The sequence below is a fragment of the Rhipicephalus microplus genome, chromosome 9, assembly GCF_043290135.1.
Source record: "Rhipicephalus microplus isolate Deutch F79 chromosome 9, USDA_Rmic, whole genome shotgun sequence".
NCBI classification, from domain to species: domain Eukaryota; kingdom Metazoa; phylum Arthropoda; class Arachnida; order Ixodida; family Ixodidae; genus Rhipicephalus; species Rhipicephalus microplus.
The window spans coordinates 7438189-7453486 of NC_134708.1; the positions used below are offsets into that span (position 1 = coordinate 7438189).

At 47.1% G+C, this 15298-nt stretch overlaps 2 protein-coding genes and 1 pseudogene across 3 annotated transcripts; 1 reads left to right on the top strand and 2 right to left on the bottom strand.

The window, feature by feature from the left end:
• Positions 1–48: 48 nt before the first annotated feature.
• LOC142772152 (alpha-(1,3)-fucosyltransferase C-like) lies at positions 49–3453 on the top strand. The gene is made up of 3 exons (XM_075874297.1): positions 49–198; positions 605–1723; positions 3355–3453. Exons 1-3 carry the CDS (start codon positions 49–51, stop codon positions 3451–3453), a joined length of 1368 nt encoding a protein of 455 aa, XP_075730412.1.
• LOC119165588 (uncharacterized) lies at positions 2902–14390 on the bottom strand. Of its 2 annotated transcripts, none has more exons than XM_075873038.1 (5): positions 13998–14390; positions 11032–11105; positions 9329–9513; positions 8967–9019; positions 2902–3552 (listed from the first exon to the last, which is right to left on the bottom strand). In XM_075873038.1, exons 1-5 carry the CDS (start codon positions 14056–14058, stop codon positions 3545–3547), a joined length of 381 nt encoding a protein of 126 aa, XP_075729153.1. In that variant the 5' UTR covers positions 14059–14390; the 3' UTR covers positions 2902–3544. The 2 variants fall into 2 exon arrangements, with proteins under 2 accessions (XP_075729153.1, XP_037273615.2); XM_037417718.2 differs by lacking the exon at positions 2902–3552 and adding an exon at positions 7018–8063 and having other exon boundaries at positions 13998–14383.
• LOC142772368 (U6 spliceosomal RNA) lies at positions 5991–6056 on the bottom strand (annotated as a pseudogene).
• Positions 14391–15298: the final 908 nt, after the last annotated feature.

Sequence of the window (15298 nt, forward strand, 5' to 3'; positions counted from 1 at the left end):
AACAAACAAAGAAATAAATTTAGCAACAAAAACTGCATGCGTAGCCTAATGTCTCGCCGAGCGGCTGCTGCACGGCAACGCAGGCAAGCTGACCCAGAGTTGAGGGCTGTGAATCTGCCGCGGCATGTTGACGCAGACTCGCAGGCGGTGAGAGCTCGGGAAGCGGCTGCAAAACGCCGAAAGCAGTCGCTACCTGAGGTTGGTGGCGTGTAACTTTCTTGACCGAATTAGGGCACAGAAGTTTGCGACTGCTGGTGGTTCGACAATGATGTGACGAAGATGGTCCTATACGAACGGTCCCGCGCCGCTGCCGTGCTGCAGCGAGTTTGCCACCGATTATGAGGTTCACATTGAGTGCGTGGTTTGCTCCACTTGTAAATATACCCTGATGGCAGGCAAAGTCCCGGCAATAAGCGTTGCGTACAGCTGCTGTCACCCACCCAAACCTGATCACTTGTCGCTTTGAACCACGTGGAGAAAACGCACACAAAAAGATTTGAGACGTTTCCTCTACGTGGTTCAAAGCGGGTAAGTAATCTACGCGCTTCACCCACCCATCATTCACTTCGTGTCGTGATTTTTTTTTCGCTTTTGCTGCTTTCAGGTTTCAGCTGGTTTAGCCCAGGAACCTTCAGACAATGGGTCCCCTGTCATGATCGCGCTTTGGCAAAAGCGTTTAGTTTTCCTGTTGGCAGCATCGTTCCCGTGTTACTACGCCGTGACGCAGTCAAGATATCTCAGGATGCCAGTAGCCAAGGGTCACGCTTGCCCTCCGATTAACTCACCAAGCAACAGCAACGTCACGAAGGTCTTGCCACGTATCCTTATGTGGACCAAATATTTTAGGAAGTGGTCCGAGACACTGGACGACACCAGAATCGGCGAGGACATTGTGGGGAACTGTACAGTCAAGTGTCTCATCACAAACGATCCGTGCCTCGTAGAAGACAGCGATGCCGTCGTCTTCCATATGCGGGACATGATGCTCACACGGCTCCCGTCGAAGCGCCTCGCCTGGCAGAGGTGGGTCTTCTTCCTGATGGAATCACCACCGCACACCGGATTCGCCGACTTCAACTTCACGTACGCCATGTTTAACTGGACCATGACCTACAGGAGGGACTCCGATGTGTACCTGCCCTACGGAAGGATTACACCTCGCTTGTTGACCAATGCTACACGTACTAAAGGAGACTTGAAAACGCTCTGGAAATCGAAGAGGAAGATTGCCGTGTGGATCGTCAGCAACTGCGTCACTCCAGGTGGACGAGAACGCTTCGTCGCCGAATTGAGAAGACACGTGGATGTTGACGTCTACGGCTTCTGCGGCAACTACAAGTGCCCCTGGTCTCGTAAAGATTTTTGCTACCGTTACTTCGAGCGGTCTTATTTCTTCGTACTTGCGTTCGAGAACTCGATATGTGATGATTACGTCTCTGAGAAGTTTTTCGAGGCACTTAGGCACGACATCGTACCAGTCGTGTTCGGCGGCGCAAACTACAGCGATGTAGCGCCGCCTCATTCTTACATCGACGCCCTTTCGTTCGAATCCCCCAAGCACTTGGCCGAGTATCTCGTAAAGCTGTCAAGGAATTACGCACAATACGCCGCTTACTTCACTTGGAAGAAGCGCTACGATGTCTACATATGGCCTGGGGGATTCTGCGAACTCTGTAAAAAGCTGCACAATAGCGTCGATCGTCAAGAGACGCTGTACGAAGATGTAAGAACCTGGTGGTTTGGAGAAGGACGATGCAGAAGTTGGCGTCTTGTGCAATTGGCACCTTCCACAAGAGCTCCCGATTTTGTTCACAGAGGATGGCTGCAGAGGGCAAGTACGAACAACACGCCTAACCCCAGCGCCAGCACGAAGGATCTGCCGGCGTAGAATTGTCACATTAGAAATCTTTGTGTAGTTGGTTAGATGCTTATGCTCGTATCCGAAAGAAATGTTGTGAGAGTGCATAGCACAATCAATTTACTGTTTGACTTTGGGCTGCGTACATTTTTTTGTTAATTTGTACAGTTTTCACAGAACAAAGCAGTCACAAATTGTTAAGTATAAGTTAAGACACTATAGATTAAGATTGAATGAAATGGCTGATTCCTTATCACGAGCCGCGCTGATGGCCCAATTTTATCCTCACTGCCAGAAGTTGAATATATTACAGCAATAAGATATCGAAAATCAGCAATCTGCACTGATAAGATTGAAAAAGTAACTACATGGACAGAATATAACCACCTCAAGTTTCCATGGAGACCCCAGTGGAGTCAGTCCAGAAAGCTCGAAGTTTTAATTACTAAATTTCGATGTCGTGCCCCCCTCCCCCCTAAACCTGTATCTACGCAGAGATGGTCAGGCGATATCAACCCTCTGCGCATTTTTGCGGAGAAACAAAACCAATTGAACATTATTTTTTGTATTATCGCTGATACGCTATACTTAGAAAAATACTTCTAGTTATTCCATTTCTGAAAATAGGCGTTACATTGACGGCGGAAAGTGCACTAAACCTTGGTGCCTCAGTTTTGGGTCATTGCCACAACGATGCTTTCAATGCCGTTTGCTATTATATTCAGGCATTCAAACGTATCCCATTGTGATCTTCAAGCAAATAGTTATATTTAGTATATAAAGGTTCTAAATGGCGAGGTTAAATAAACGCAGCTGAGTGGTAACAAACACCTGAAATCTCAAAATTTCTCAAATTGACTTTTCCATCGTCGTTTGCTCCCTTTTATGTGGTTTTTCTTACATTGGTTATATTATAATACAAATTCATTTTAACACATAGTTATAATACTCACAGAAAAAATTGCACTACGCTTTCTTGGCCAATCCCCCTGAGTGGGTGTGAGCCATGAGTCCAGGGAAACAAACAAACAAACGAGACATGCTACGGGTTGGCTGTTCTATTTGTCTTTTCGTCTTCCTCTGCTGCGCTGGCTATAAGCCTATAGCGCGCGCCAGCGTCCCAGCGGTGCCGTCATCCTTATATATGGAACATTAAGGCGATGGCGAAAACCCACCCAGAGAGTTTTTGTGCTTGCTTTCGCAATAACAGACAACTTTCCAGGTCATCGCCTTATTTCGCGTCCGATCGTCAGTATACCTTTCGAATGTGCAAAAGTATTGTGCAGCGCAATTGAGCATCTGCGAGAGCGGTAAGCGTTCCTGTGGTATTTGACAAAAAAAAAAGCATCGTTAAAGCACTCCGTACAGATGTACTGACTTGCATTAACCACCGGCTTCTTGGCCAATCCCCCTTAGCAGGTGAGAGCCACAAAAGATAGGATCAATCAAGCAAGCAAGATGGTTAACAGCTGTGAAGCTGAAACGTGCTTCCATAGGTGGTTGCAGACGTTGCGGCTGAAGCCAGAGTGCCGCTCGAGAAATTCCTGCCGAAAGCGGGCGTTGGCCCCGACGACAAAGGCCGTGTCCACGTTTGACGCTGCTCTGCCACCAACATCGCTTCCTCTGCTCGCCGTTGTCGCTTGTGTTCGGCTCGGTGGCTGCCGGATCCCGGATTCTGCGAGCTTTTTACAAACCTGCGCAATAGTGCGGAACTTCTGTAGACTTCGTCGTGTATATATATATATATATATATATATATATATATATATATATATATATATATATATATATATATATATATATATACATATATATATATATATATATATATATATATATATGTGTGTGTGTGTGTGTGTGTTTGTGTTTGTGTGTGTCGGATACAACGTACTCTTTCTCCACGTGAACGAAACAAGAGGCGTTGGCGCCTTAAGTACAGTCGCAATTGGCTACAGTGGCCAAGTAGCGATATGACTAATCAAAGGGCTTACGACACACCCATGATATATCGTAGAGTTTAAGAAAGACATTGGGGAGGTTTAAAACAACATTCGCAGGCGTTGCGGGCAACATGCGAGTTTTAAGTAGTGTTTGCTCCCCACCAGGGAAAAGTCCAGGGACGTTCACCCCGACCGCAAACCCAAATGCACGGAAGCTACACCCAGAACTTTTCGGGCCTCGTGGGCCGCGATTGCCGCACGCTATTTCGAAATTTTTACGGGCGGGCCGCAAACGCGAACGGTGACTCGCGTTACGACGCTTGCGCAGTGGCAAAGACCGCACCGCAAGGGCTCGCGGTGCGCTATTGTATACCTCCCTATTTTGAGAAGACTTTCCCGTGATATGTGTTCGTCCAATGCCTCCTAGAAAAAGTGTGCCTGATACGTGAGTCTCGAACGTGCCACCCTGCCCTCAAATTTTACCCCCCCCCGCCCCCTGCGAAAACAGCGATGCTCTTACAGTTGCCTCCGAGCAGCTGTGATGTCACGTGACAGAACGGTACGGCTGTCACGTGACTTAGCGGTCAGGGAACGACGCTTCAGGCAGTTTTTCTCGGAGGCAGTAAAACTCAACCCACTCCCTCTGTTGCCTTGAGCAGAGCTCTCTCAGCTGCGTAGCGGCTGTTGCTATAGAAGCGAGTGGAAGGTTGGTTGCTTGGTGTAGTTTTGTCTTGTCGTAGCTGCTGCTGCTTGTAAAGGATGGAGACCAGCGCCTTTCGATACGTTGCAACAACTCGACTTAATTTACAGGAACCTGTGTGGAAATTTACAAGACTTCACCGTTGGAACCGTCACGAGTTGCCTCGGCAGAGCCGATAGTGCAGAGCACTCTTTGCAGCGACCAGAACGACCGTGAGGAAACGGGAGCCAGCTTTTAACCCCTTGGTAGCCCCTCCCGATTCTCCTCACGGCCAACCAAAACAATTCAGTCCGTTTATTGGACAGACTAAACACACTTGTTGCCATCCTCTCCTCTCGCTCTCTTATTCAAGCACTTGACATCCTGTCTGTGAGAGAGAGAGAGACGAAAGGACCGGCCTGTGCGAACGACGATGGTGGCGCCGTTCGGCGGTGGGCCCATGCCATTACTGCGAGATGACTACGCTGTCCAGCGTGACAGCCGTCCCGTGGACTCTAATCCAGATGGATGTCCTCACGTCGCCCGCCGGCACTCCGCTGGTTGACTCGCTCGCTGAATTCCGTGCCGACCGGTTGTGCCCTCGCCATCTCAGACGACAGCGTAGCTCTGGCCGACTGGGTTGGTCCTACGCCACCTCCTGCCGCCGGTCCCCTACGACGACGACAGCGTAGCTCTGGCCGACTGGAGCCCTATGTCATCGCCTGTCGCCGACAAGAGCTCTCGGCAGGGGTGCCCCGTCTTCGGACTTCTGCAACCGTGTCCTCCTGTCCTGTCTTCTCCTTACTTCCGTTGCTCCCTGTCCCACCGCCCTGCTCTCTCCTTCCTCTCTCTCTATCTCTCTACCTTTTAATCCTATCCTTTTATTCCCTTTCTACCCCCATCTCTCGTGAGCTACTGTTGTGTCCTCCTCCTGCGAGACAGTTATACGGGGGCTCACTTTTCTCTTTTCTTTTATAAATCACTTCTCCTCACCGCACCCCTGCTGGCCGGGTACCACTTAGCTGGTTGTTGAAACCTTACGGCGGGATTATCGTCTCCCGATAATCGGCTCTTTGGGGAACGCACCCTTTTGCGACAAAGAAGACTCACCCCCCTGGCCAGCGACGCCAGACCTTACAGAGGCGTTGTTCGTCTATCTCTCTATAGGCTTATAATGCATCACCAGATATGTCGGAGCCTGAACTTTACCTTGCGAACATGTAGGTCATGCAGAACTCTACCTTACGAACATGTAGGCCTGTCCAGAGTTGCCAGGCAGTAACGACTGAAATGAGCAATATGGCGCAATGCTTAAGCAATTCCAACGAAGTTTCCGTGTCAACTTTTTTTTATTGCGATACAGACTGGAGTTGCAGGTGGGCTGAGGATCCCAAGCAACTGCACGACCCGATATTTTACAACTTAACGAAATGCAAGATGTGCCGGTTAACAATTCACTATTTCCGCTTACCTGCCGGAATTTCGCCCCGAAGCGAGAACCAATGACACCAATTTGGACAGGGGCCATGCTAATCTTCTCTGTATCGTTCCAATTTTAGTATATGTACTTTGGAAGTACGGACACTTGCTAAAATTTACCAATTGCTTCTCACGCACCTTCTTAAGTGCAACACACTTTATTCAAACAAGCCTGTCGTAGATCATGGCAGAGGAAATCTACAGCCGTAAATTCAACATTGCAAGTCTGGCGCTTAAAAAAAAGAAAGATAGCAGGGGGCCCTCGAGTTTAAGAGTTGAACGCGATAGTGATATCCTGTTCCTATTGCGCACCTATACCTCGAATGCTCCGACGCATGACCAGGGGGCAGTATATATGATCGCTTGTACTCTAAATTGCGAAAACAGTTCAATTAATGGTGTCTGGAAAATAATGGAGCAGAACGTTGACAACTCCACCGCATGTAAGATTTATTTTTTGCGCAACCTTTGCAAACGCCATGAATATGCGTTTGCTCCGATTTTTATTCATTTACCTTCATTTGAGCAACAGCTGCGTATTCAAATTCAAAAGGTGGCTACGCTGTCGCACGCAGTGGTTTATTGTCGAGCCAAGTGTAGTATACAGAGAACGCCACGGGCCCGCGCGATAACCTAGCCACAAGCGAAACGTGGCAAAAACGGGATCCCAAGTGAGTGCGTTCGACCGTCACCCGGTTCGACCCGCCGGTCAGGCAGACTGGAAACAACTTACTAGTGAAACCAACACTCGCTCCACCTATCGTCAACTGCAGCAAAAATGCCATTTTCAACGCTTCGCGGCGCTGACCTCGGCCCCAGCGAGCAGAGTCCACGCGTCGGTGCTGATGGCTGTACGCTTGTATATACCACGCATTATTACAGTGATAATACACGTTGCACTTTCAAGCATGTATATACAGGACGCGTGTTTTTGTAAAGCATGCAAGTCACTTTCACTGCATTTCAAAGCAGAGAAAGAATATATTCACCGTTTCCAAGCGTACGCGGCTTTGGGCTACAACACACGCTCGCCACGTAAACGATCCGTGTTCGAACCTCACTCAGACCCAGAATTTTTTATTTGTTTTGTTTGCATATTTCAATTTTTCGGCCACGCACAAGATGACTTTCCGCTTACAACCAACGACGCCGCCGCCGAAATTTCTGCGAAACAAGCTCTTTAACACTATCTTTAAAATCACTCGACAAGTAGGTGTGTTTATTATGCATAGTATAGCCGTGCACGCCATCCAGTGTGTTGTAAACACTACATATTGCGCAATGCATGCATACCGCTGAAACATTGCATTCTGAAAAGTTACCAAACAAACTTTACCGACTATCACACGCTGCACCAAGTCCGCGAACACATACATAAACGAAAAAAAAAGAAAGTGTAAAATCTGACGTCATAGTAAAATCAGCTCTAAAGCTTTCAAAGGGCCATTCGTTTCTGCAGGCTTATCGGGGTAATCTAAAATCAATGCGCGAACGTCAAAGATAAATAGCGTTCCTTCTGAAACGAAAATTTTCGAAAGCAGTCATATTTACTAGCTGCATGGTTTCTATATTACATCACCAATTAAGTCCTACGCAGTTTGTCTAAAAAACGTATAAAGTAAGAAATGATTTAATATATCACTTTTTTTGCTAGTCCTTTGTGCTAGTAACTAATTTTTTTTTAACATGCGTGCGTTCACGAGGATAATAGGACAGCGTATTACGCCTTGAATAACGACCCAAGTGTTTCAACGCACGATCGATCTCATGTTGCACCGACACTAAACATGCGTTACGATAAAACATGCCGACGCCTCAGAAAAGCACCAATGGGTAACCAGATACGTATAAGGTCTCCAGGGTGCGTAGTCAGATTTATAGTGAAGCTGGAAAAGAAGACGGCTAGTGGCTTAAGTAACCGCGCATTAAAAAAAAAAATAAAAACTAGCTCGAAGCTAGTCATTGGATTTCGCTGTCTGAGGCCAAACTGGGAAATGATTTTCCGGGTCAGAACAGTTCGGCGAAAAGCAGGGGATCTTGAATAGAAACGAGAAATCCGGTAGTTTGACTGTCAGCTGCGTGGATGTTGTACTTGGCCCCGAGGTCGCTGTTGAGGAAAGGAACAAAAAGGGAACAAATTATTGCAGCAGCCTTTTTTTCACGCGCTGCTTCATCGGCACGCAGCCCTGATTGGTTGATTGATATGTGGGGTTTAACGTCCCAAATCCACCACATGATTATGAAAGACGTCGTAGTGGAGGGCTCCGGAAATTTCGGCCACCTGGGGTTTTTAGCGTGCGCTCAAATCTGAGCACACAGGCCTACAACATTTCCGCCTCCATGGGAAATGCAGCCGCCGCAGCCGGGATTTGATCCCGCGACCTGTGGGTCAGCAGCCCAGTACCTTAGCCACTAGACCACCGCGGTGGGGCCGGCACGCAGCCCTAAGAATGTGCCAAGTGCGCGTGAGGTGTAGCTATTCATCGCTTTTGTGGGTAAATACAACAGTCAAACAAAAAAGAAAAATGGTTGATCCCTCTTTTCGTAGTAATCGTTCATAAAGCGTAAAGGAAACTATATGCGCGGTAGAATAAAACTAACCGTCATTTTCTCTTCTAATACCGCATTTACTCGAATTGAATCACTTTTTTTCCGACTCTTGTTACCTAAAATCGACCGTCACGTTATAACCTAATGCCGAAATACCACTATTTTTTTCTTTTTTTTCTTCCTAGACTGAATGAAAACTCACCCCTCGCGTAAGAATTGCGCCCGCCTTACAATCGAGTGAATACTGTAATGATCTTGTGATAACGAGATTAACAATACAGTTCTGAAGGAATCATTTATCTGTCTAGACTTCGTTAATATTTTCTTTAGTGTCCCTTTTAACTCTTTCTTTAGTACCAATGCCGATTTTGTGATCCACTTTATACTGTAAGAACAAATATAAAAAAGTTTCCGATGATCGCGACCAGGGGCTGAGAATCTCGAAATAGTAACAACTTACTTCTCGTATGCGCTTCTCTTGTCTTCTCTTGGGGGACGCTGTTGTGTGCGGCCCTGAAAAAGCCACCATTAAGTGTAACCATTGAATACCATAATCGTAAAAAGGAATAACAAAACGGTTTTTATTTTCACTCCCCAAACCACGATATAATGAGAGACCGCGTAATTACCGAAAAATCGCAAGGGGTACAAGCGTATTGTAACGAAAAAGTGTTTTTAATTTTATAAATGGGGGAATTCGTTCGAAATATGCCTGAAGAAATAAATAGCTTGAACAGCGGCACTGAATGTAGGGGAGTTCTATGAAACAGACCACGGCGTATAAGCGCGGGGTTCTCGACCTTCTTGTACTTTCCCGCTCACTTTTTAGTCGACTTCGTGGACGCGCCTTTCTTAGTTGTCAGCCAATCCCAGAACTTGCGATCGCTTGGTGTTATCTTGGTGCTGTCATTCCACGCTGGTCCTTTAACTCCTGGGGGCATCGGAGCGGCCCTGCATTTGGCATGCCTGTCCCCATGCAGGTGGTCAGTACTGCGGCTGTCTTGAAACTGCGCGTCAGCCAGAAGAAAGAGAAAGCGATTAGAGGCTCTTCTCTTATCGGGAAATAAGGAGTGATAGAAACTTAGCGTGTACGCGCTTTATCCACCAGGCACGTAGCCAGAGATTTTTTTCGCGAGGGGCGCCTCCTTGATTTCGGGGAGGGCACCCCCCAGTGAAATGGTCATTTTTCGCTCTCTCTGTCATGGCGGAAAAAAATTCGGAGGGGGGGCATGGACTGTGTACCACCGCCTGGCTACGCCCCTGCAGTGTTATCCACCGATAACACATTCTATATCCATTACATCACATTCATTCATATTACGGCTCGCTTGCTCTTGCAGATGCCAGAACCACGGTACGCAACCTTGCCCTCATGCTGACCTGAAGGAACCGCATGGGTGCACAAGTTGTTTAGCGCCGATCTTCTGTGCACCAAGTCACTTCAATGGCAAAGTGGTTTGTGCAGATTTTTTTTTTTCGAGCTCTCACTGCTGTGAGCCTGCCAGTGCCGCAATGTACAGTGTTGGGACTTTTTTTCGCAGCGGTCTCCGTTATTGGCAAACGACTGCATCTGCACCTTCCAGTTAGTACGCCATCGAAGTGACTTGTGTGCACGGAAGATCGACGCGACACAAATTGCAAACACCTCTGGTCATACGAAAACCTCGATGATGACGGATCTGACAGGGAACGAACTTTTTGCCGATGCTCATTTCTTCGATGGAGGAAAAAATGTTCATATGCAAAGCTTTTTTCAGAGAACTGCTCTTAATACCATCTATTCAGCCGTTATGTTACGATGTACACTGTAGCGATGTTCACAGTTTTCGCCTCGCCCCGGCTTGTCTCAACTTCAAATGGACTGCGCATAAATAAAAATCAAAACGCCAACGCCGAGGTAGTGTTGACGTTGGGGTGAAGTCACCGAAATGGCCAGGTGGGTGAAATGGATCGTCCTGGAAAAAAAAAAAAAAAACGTCCCAATCGTTTGCTTACTTTTGGTCACGTGGTGCTTGAAACGTCATCTACGACTGATTCACATGCGATTTGATATGTGGGGTTTAACGTCCCAAAACCACCATATGATTATGAGAGACGCCGTAGTGGAGGGCTCCGGAAATTTCGACCACCTGGGGTTCTTTAACGTGCACCCAAATCTGAGTACACGCGCCTACAACATTTCCGCCTCCACCGGAAATTCAGCCGCCGCAGCCGGGATTTGATCCCGCTACCTGCGGGTCAGCAGCCGAGTACCTTAGCCACTAGACCACCGCGGCGGGACATGCATAATAATTCGTACTCGGACACACGCTCGCTCAAAAGACACGTGTGGACACGTCGTATGCCGCAGATCATCTGCAGCCATTTATACTTCTTGCATCCGAGTACGAAAAAGGAAGAAGACAAATCTAATCTATCATTTAAACACAATATAGTAAGTTTAAATGATAAATTAAATGATAAATGATAGTTACACTGCAAGCGATGTCTCTTACATTTGTACCAACGTGATTGGTTACACTTACAATTCTGTAGCAGCTCGTTGTGCTGAGTGCCTGTAGAGATAGCTTGCGTTCCATGCGACGGGTACCAGGTTTGGCTGCACAGTGAAAAAGAATAAAAAGCCGACACTGTCAACGTGATTTCGAACGTTTCGAAGAAAGATGGATGATACAGGGCCTTCTGGGTATTTCATGGCTCAATGTGAACGCCTCGATTTTTGTATATTTTTAAGATGTTAATTTACCGCGTTCGCTGCATGGGGACTTAATTTCCACACCCAGCTCCCTCACTAACACGCGATCATCGCGTGAACGAAAATTTGGCAGTTTATTCAAGGCACTTTGCCTTCGTTGGTGTCCGCTTTATTTTCTGGGTCAGACTTGATTTTATCGTTCGATAAGAAATGAAAAGACTTATGCCACTGGAATTGTTATTCAAAATAAAACTTCGCTGGCTTAAAAGTAAATTACGTGCTGTGAAATGAACACTTGAAAGCTCTTCGAGCTCTTTATGGCGGAGCTTCGGCGTCGTCTGCGGTGCATCGACGCGCTTTTGTTTGCTGCGTGCAACGAAACGACCAAGTTTCACATGTTCACCCCTGAAGTGTACATCTTTAGATTGCCACAAAGAAGGGCCGGCGTAAATTTGATGAGAAATATTCATTCGCAACGAGCACCCGAACAAAACGTGAACTTTTGTGCGCTTGCTGCAACCCATCCACTTGTGTCACGTTCTCGCACCTTTTGTTCAGTATGACAGGAGTCGTACGTTTAGACACCCGCGAGCTTCCGTTTCCTGTACATGACGCGCAGAACATGAGCCGAAGGTATCGCATTGTGTTTGGCAGGGCAGCGATCGCAAGATTTCGCAGGGATCTATTCTATGTTAATAAGGGTGAGGGGAGGGGGGGGTGTAAGTTCAACGCAGCCTCGAGAAAGTCGTGCTACGAGAAACGAAATGGCCTAACTCCCAGAATTCTTTCCAACGCGAGGTGAAAAAAAGTAACGCTCAGGACTATAGGCTGGACTTACAGTTGAAGTTTATCAAAATACTGCAGATTCTATCTAGCACACCACCGCGCATGCATAAACATGCCAGTGCAGAATCATGTGAGCACGTTCCAGTCACCCCACCCCCCTCCCCTGTTTTTATCTTAACCGTGCCTTATCTCGTCCGCTATACATTGACAAGTACAGATCTGCTAAGTATTAGAATATTCGATTAGTGACATGCACTGAAGGTTCACCGACACAAAAATTTAGCGCCTAACTTTCTGATGCGGAAAGCTTAGAATATTTGTCTAGTATCGCTGACGATTTCAGTGGCAGGCGAATCTCATTTCTGCACGTAGTGGACGTGTCAAGGTCCAGTTAAGATAAAAATGGCAGTTGGGGGTTGAACGCGTTAATATGTTCACATCGTTTTACTGTTGGATATTTACGCTTGTGTGGCGATGTGCTATAGGGAATAGTCTTCATAAACAGCAGTTGTGAGTCCAGCCTTGACCTAAGCGTTATTTCCTTCTTAGTTGTGCTCCCGTTTGAAACTTGCTGCAACCTTTCAGTTCACGTGATGTACCAATCGACGGACAAAACCACACTGGTAAACGGTTTATGCGAACACTCCTGCGAGCCCGAAATCGGACATGCATTGATAGTTTCGAGACCAATCGAAGACAATGCAACTGAACAACAGAAGCGCCGGTGCTCATGCACAAAAACGCTTCTCGAAAAATGGCATCGCGCAACATCCACGCCTGTGAGCCACGGACAGCCAGATAAGAGCAGGAATTTCGTAGGTACGCCATGTTGTCAGCGGAGCTGCGAAAGAGGCAGTCAGTGTGGAAAGCGCATGTGCACCTTGGGGCTTTTTCATTCGCCGAATTGTTTATCCCCTAAATATAACGTCACTTCTGCCACACTTTTTGTAATTAGTATAATAATGGGGCACTTTCACCGTTCTACACGTTTCCAATATGTCACATTCTATATCGCAGTGGGTGGCTCCGAGTTACATTGACATTCTTGAGGGGGTGTGAGAATAATATAATTTTTTTTAATACTTCCAAGGCAAAAAAAAAAGGTCGTCGAATAATGAGTATGTGTGTATCGTTAAAAGTTGAAAAATTTGATGTAACGCCATTTGATTACGCTTCAGCACATCGAAGGCACTTCAAGTAATGCGCTCATTACAAATTATCCCGCCGAAAAAATAATGACTACCTCACAGTCATGTGCTTGCAAGGTATACGTACTCTGTTACGCGGAACATGCCCTATCTCTTACGACGGAGGTGGCAGAGTCGCGGTGAAAACCGGGTACCCCGTAATTGAGAATCCTGCATGCGCACGCCTATACGGCAGTCGAACCTACGACCTCGCGCTTGGCGACAGAGTAGAGTTGCCCAACGGTGACCTGACTTCGAGAAAATGCCGTATATAACACCCCTGTAGTATATAGAGTGGGTGGTATGCTCATGCAGAAGACACAAAAAGAAGTGCATGCCCTCTCCGTAGGTTGGCTCTAAATTTATCCCTTCCGGTGGTCCTTTCCTTCGGAGCAAGTGAAAAGTGATTTAGCCACAGGAACGTTTGTGAGGCCGTATGCGATTTCCTATAAAGTCAACAAGACGATTAGACTGTTAAGCTGAGGCGTAAATTCACTTTATTTCAAACCATATTAGCCCATTCGTTCTTTGTAGTGCCTATTTTATTTCTAATCTATCGTTTACCAATTGGTTTTTTGTTTAAACATTGTTATCTAAATAATCCGGCTGGTAGAACACCTCACAAATGAGGCACCGTCCGTTTCATGGCCGATCCCCCGTGGTGGGTTGCGCCAGGACTCTGAGGAACAACCAACCAACCAACGCCCAAGCGACGCGTCTGGCAAGAGTGCTGCTGCTCTACGCCTACGTCCAATAAACCTTCTCAAGGGACGTGACAATATCACAGGGAGACGACGTGGCGACATAGAGAACCGTCACTTACCGTCTCTGTTGGTTGCACTGCTGCGGGTCAGTTTGCTTGTCGAAGCCGCTTTACCGTTCATGGTGGCTGCGGGGTTCTGCTGGTGGTCTGCTCGCCGTGGAGGCAAACTTGCTCCTGTGTAAGAAAGAACTCAGAACTGTGACGATGAAGCAGCCAGACGCAATGGCTGCCAACGCATGAGTGGTGTCGAATCTACTCGGCCTGGATTGGATGCGCTGTGGCACACGCCCGCTTGCAGAATCAAGTCACGTGACCAATCTACCAAAGTTAAAGGGGTCGTGAAACGCTCGCTCTAAAGTGACAATGCGAAGCCACCGGCGTCCACACGCACTAACTAGGTGACGTCATCATAAGTAATTATTTGCCTATCGAGGAACGCGGAACTTTTCGGTATTTGTTGCGAGTGCGTGCAGCTGGGACGCTCACCAGCGTCTTTTTCATACGCAATCAGCGCTAACTTGAACTATGACGTCATATTAAGCAGCGTCTTTGTGGGAGGCGGATTGCGTATGGCAGACGCCGATGAGCGCTTCTTGCGCGTGCTCGATATGCCACTCGATATGAGTTCCGCGTTTCTGAACAGGCAAAGCTTCTATGCAGGTCCACTCGGACTGATGATATAATTAGCGCATGTGGCTGCCGTTGGTGCCGCATTGTCGTTGTAAAGCGACCATTTCACGACCCTTTTAGGATTACCCGTAGCTGTCCATCGATCAGATTCAAGCGATAACAACAGTGGCTAAAGTCTGAATAAGGAGAGATAAGACATTTTTTGTGTTATGTGCCAAAGTGAACTAGAAATTTATTTCACGATTTTTCTGACACTTGGCTAAAAAACGCCAGGCCTTCGCGGAACGTGCAGCACTGTCACAGCGAAAGCTTGAAAAGCGGCCTTTCAGAACCTTTTCTTAACACTCTTTGAGTAACTGCTACAAGCATGCACACTTGCTGGGTACCCAGTATGCCATTAGTAAACATGATTTTTGTGTAGCATGTCTGTAGCGTTGTATCTGCTACACACTTGCTAATATTTTTATGCTGTGCCTGACGACGATGAAGAGTTATACCTGAAGTGGGCATGCGCCCCAGCTAATAGGTGAACAAGAACAAGCTTTTGTAAAGGGTTCGACGATCGCACGACCCGCTCTTTACGCAATTCGCATTGCGTGACGCCTAGTTGCTCCTTAGATGTTCTAAAACGCTTATTACTCATATTAGCGCGATTGCTTTCCCGACGCCAAACCTTCCTAAGGCCAGTTATAAAACTAGGTGCAAGCACCGGAGTGGCTGTGTGGTACAAT

What these genes read in the sequence shown, in the direction of transcription:
- LOC142772152 (XM_075874297.1), top strand. Translation starts at nt 49, where the DNA reads ATGTCTCGCCGAGCGGCTGCTGCACGGCAACGCAGGCAAGCTGACCCA. An exon ending in GAAAGCAGTCGCTACCTGAG is followed by an intron (nt 199 to 604) that starts GTTGGTGGCGTG and finishes TGCTGCTTTCAG; the next exon opens with GTTTCAGCTGGTTTAGCCCA. An exon ending in AAGAGACGCTGTACGAAGAT is followed by an intron (nt 1,724 to 3,354) that starts GTAAGAACCTGG and finishes GTGCTTCCATAG; the next exon opens with GTGGTTGCAGACGTTGCGGC.
- LOC119165588 (XM_037417718.2), bottom strand. Translation starts at nt 14,058, where the DNA reads ATGAACGGTAAAGCGGCTTCGACAAGCAAACTGACCCGCAGCAGTGCA. An exon ending in CAGTGCAACCAACAGAGACG is followed by an intron (nt 11,106 to 13,997) that starts GTAAGTGACGGT and finishes TTCACTGTGCAG; the next exon opens with CCAAACCTGGTACCCGTCGC. An exon ending in CAACGAGCTGCTACAGAATT is followed by an intron (nt 9,514 to 11,031) that starts GTAAGTGTAACC and finishes GCTGACGCGCAG; the next exon opens with TTTCAAGACAGCCGCAGTAC.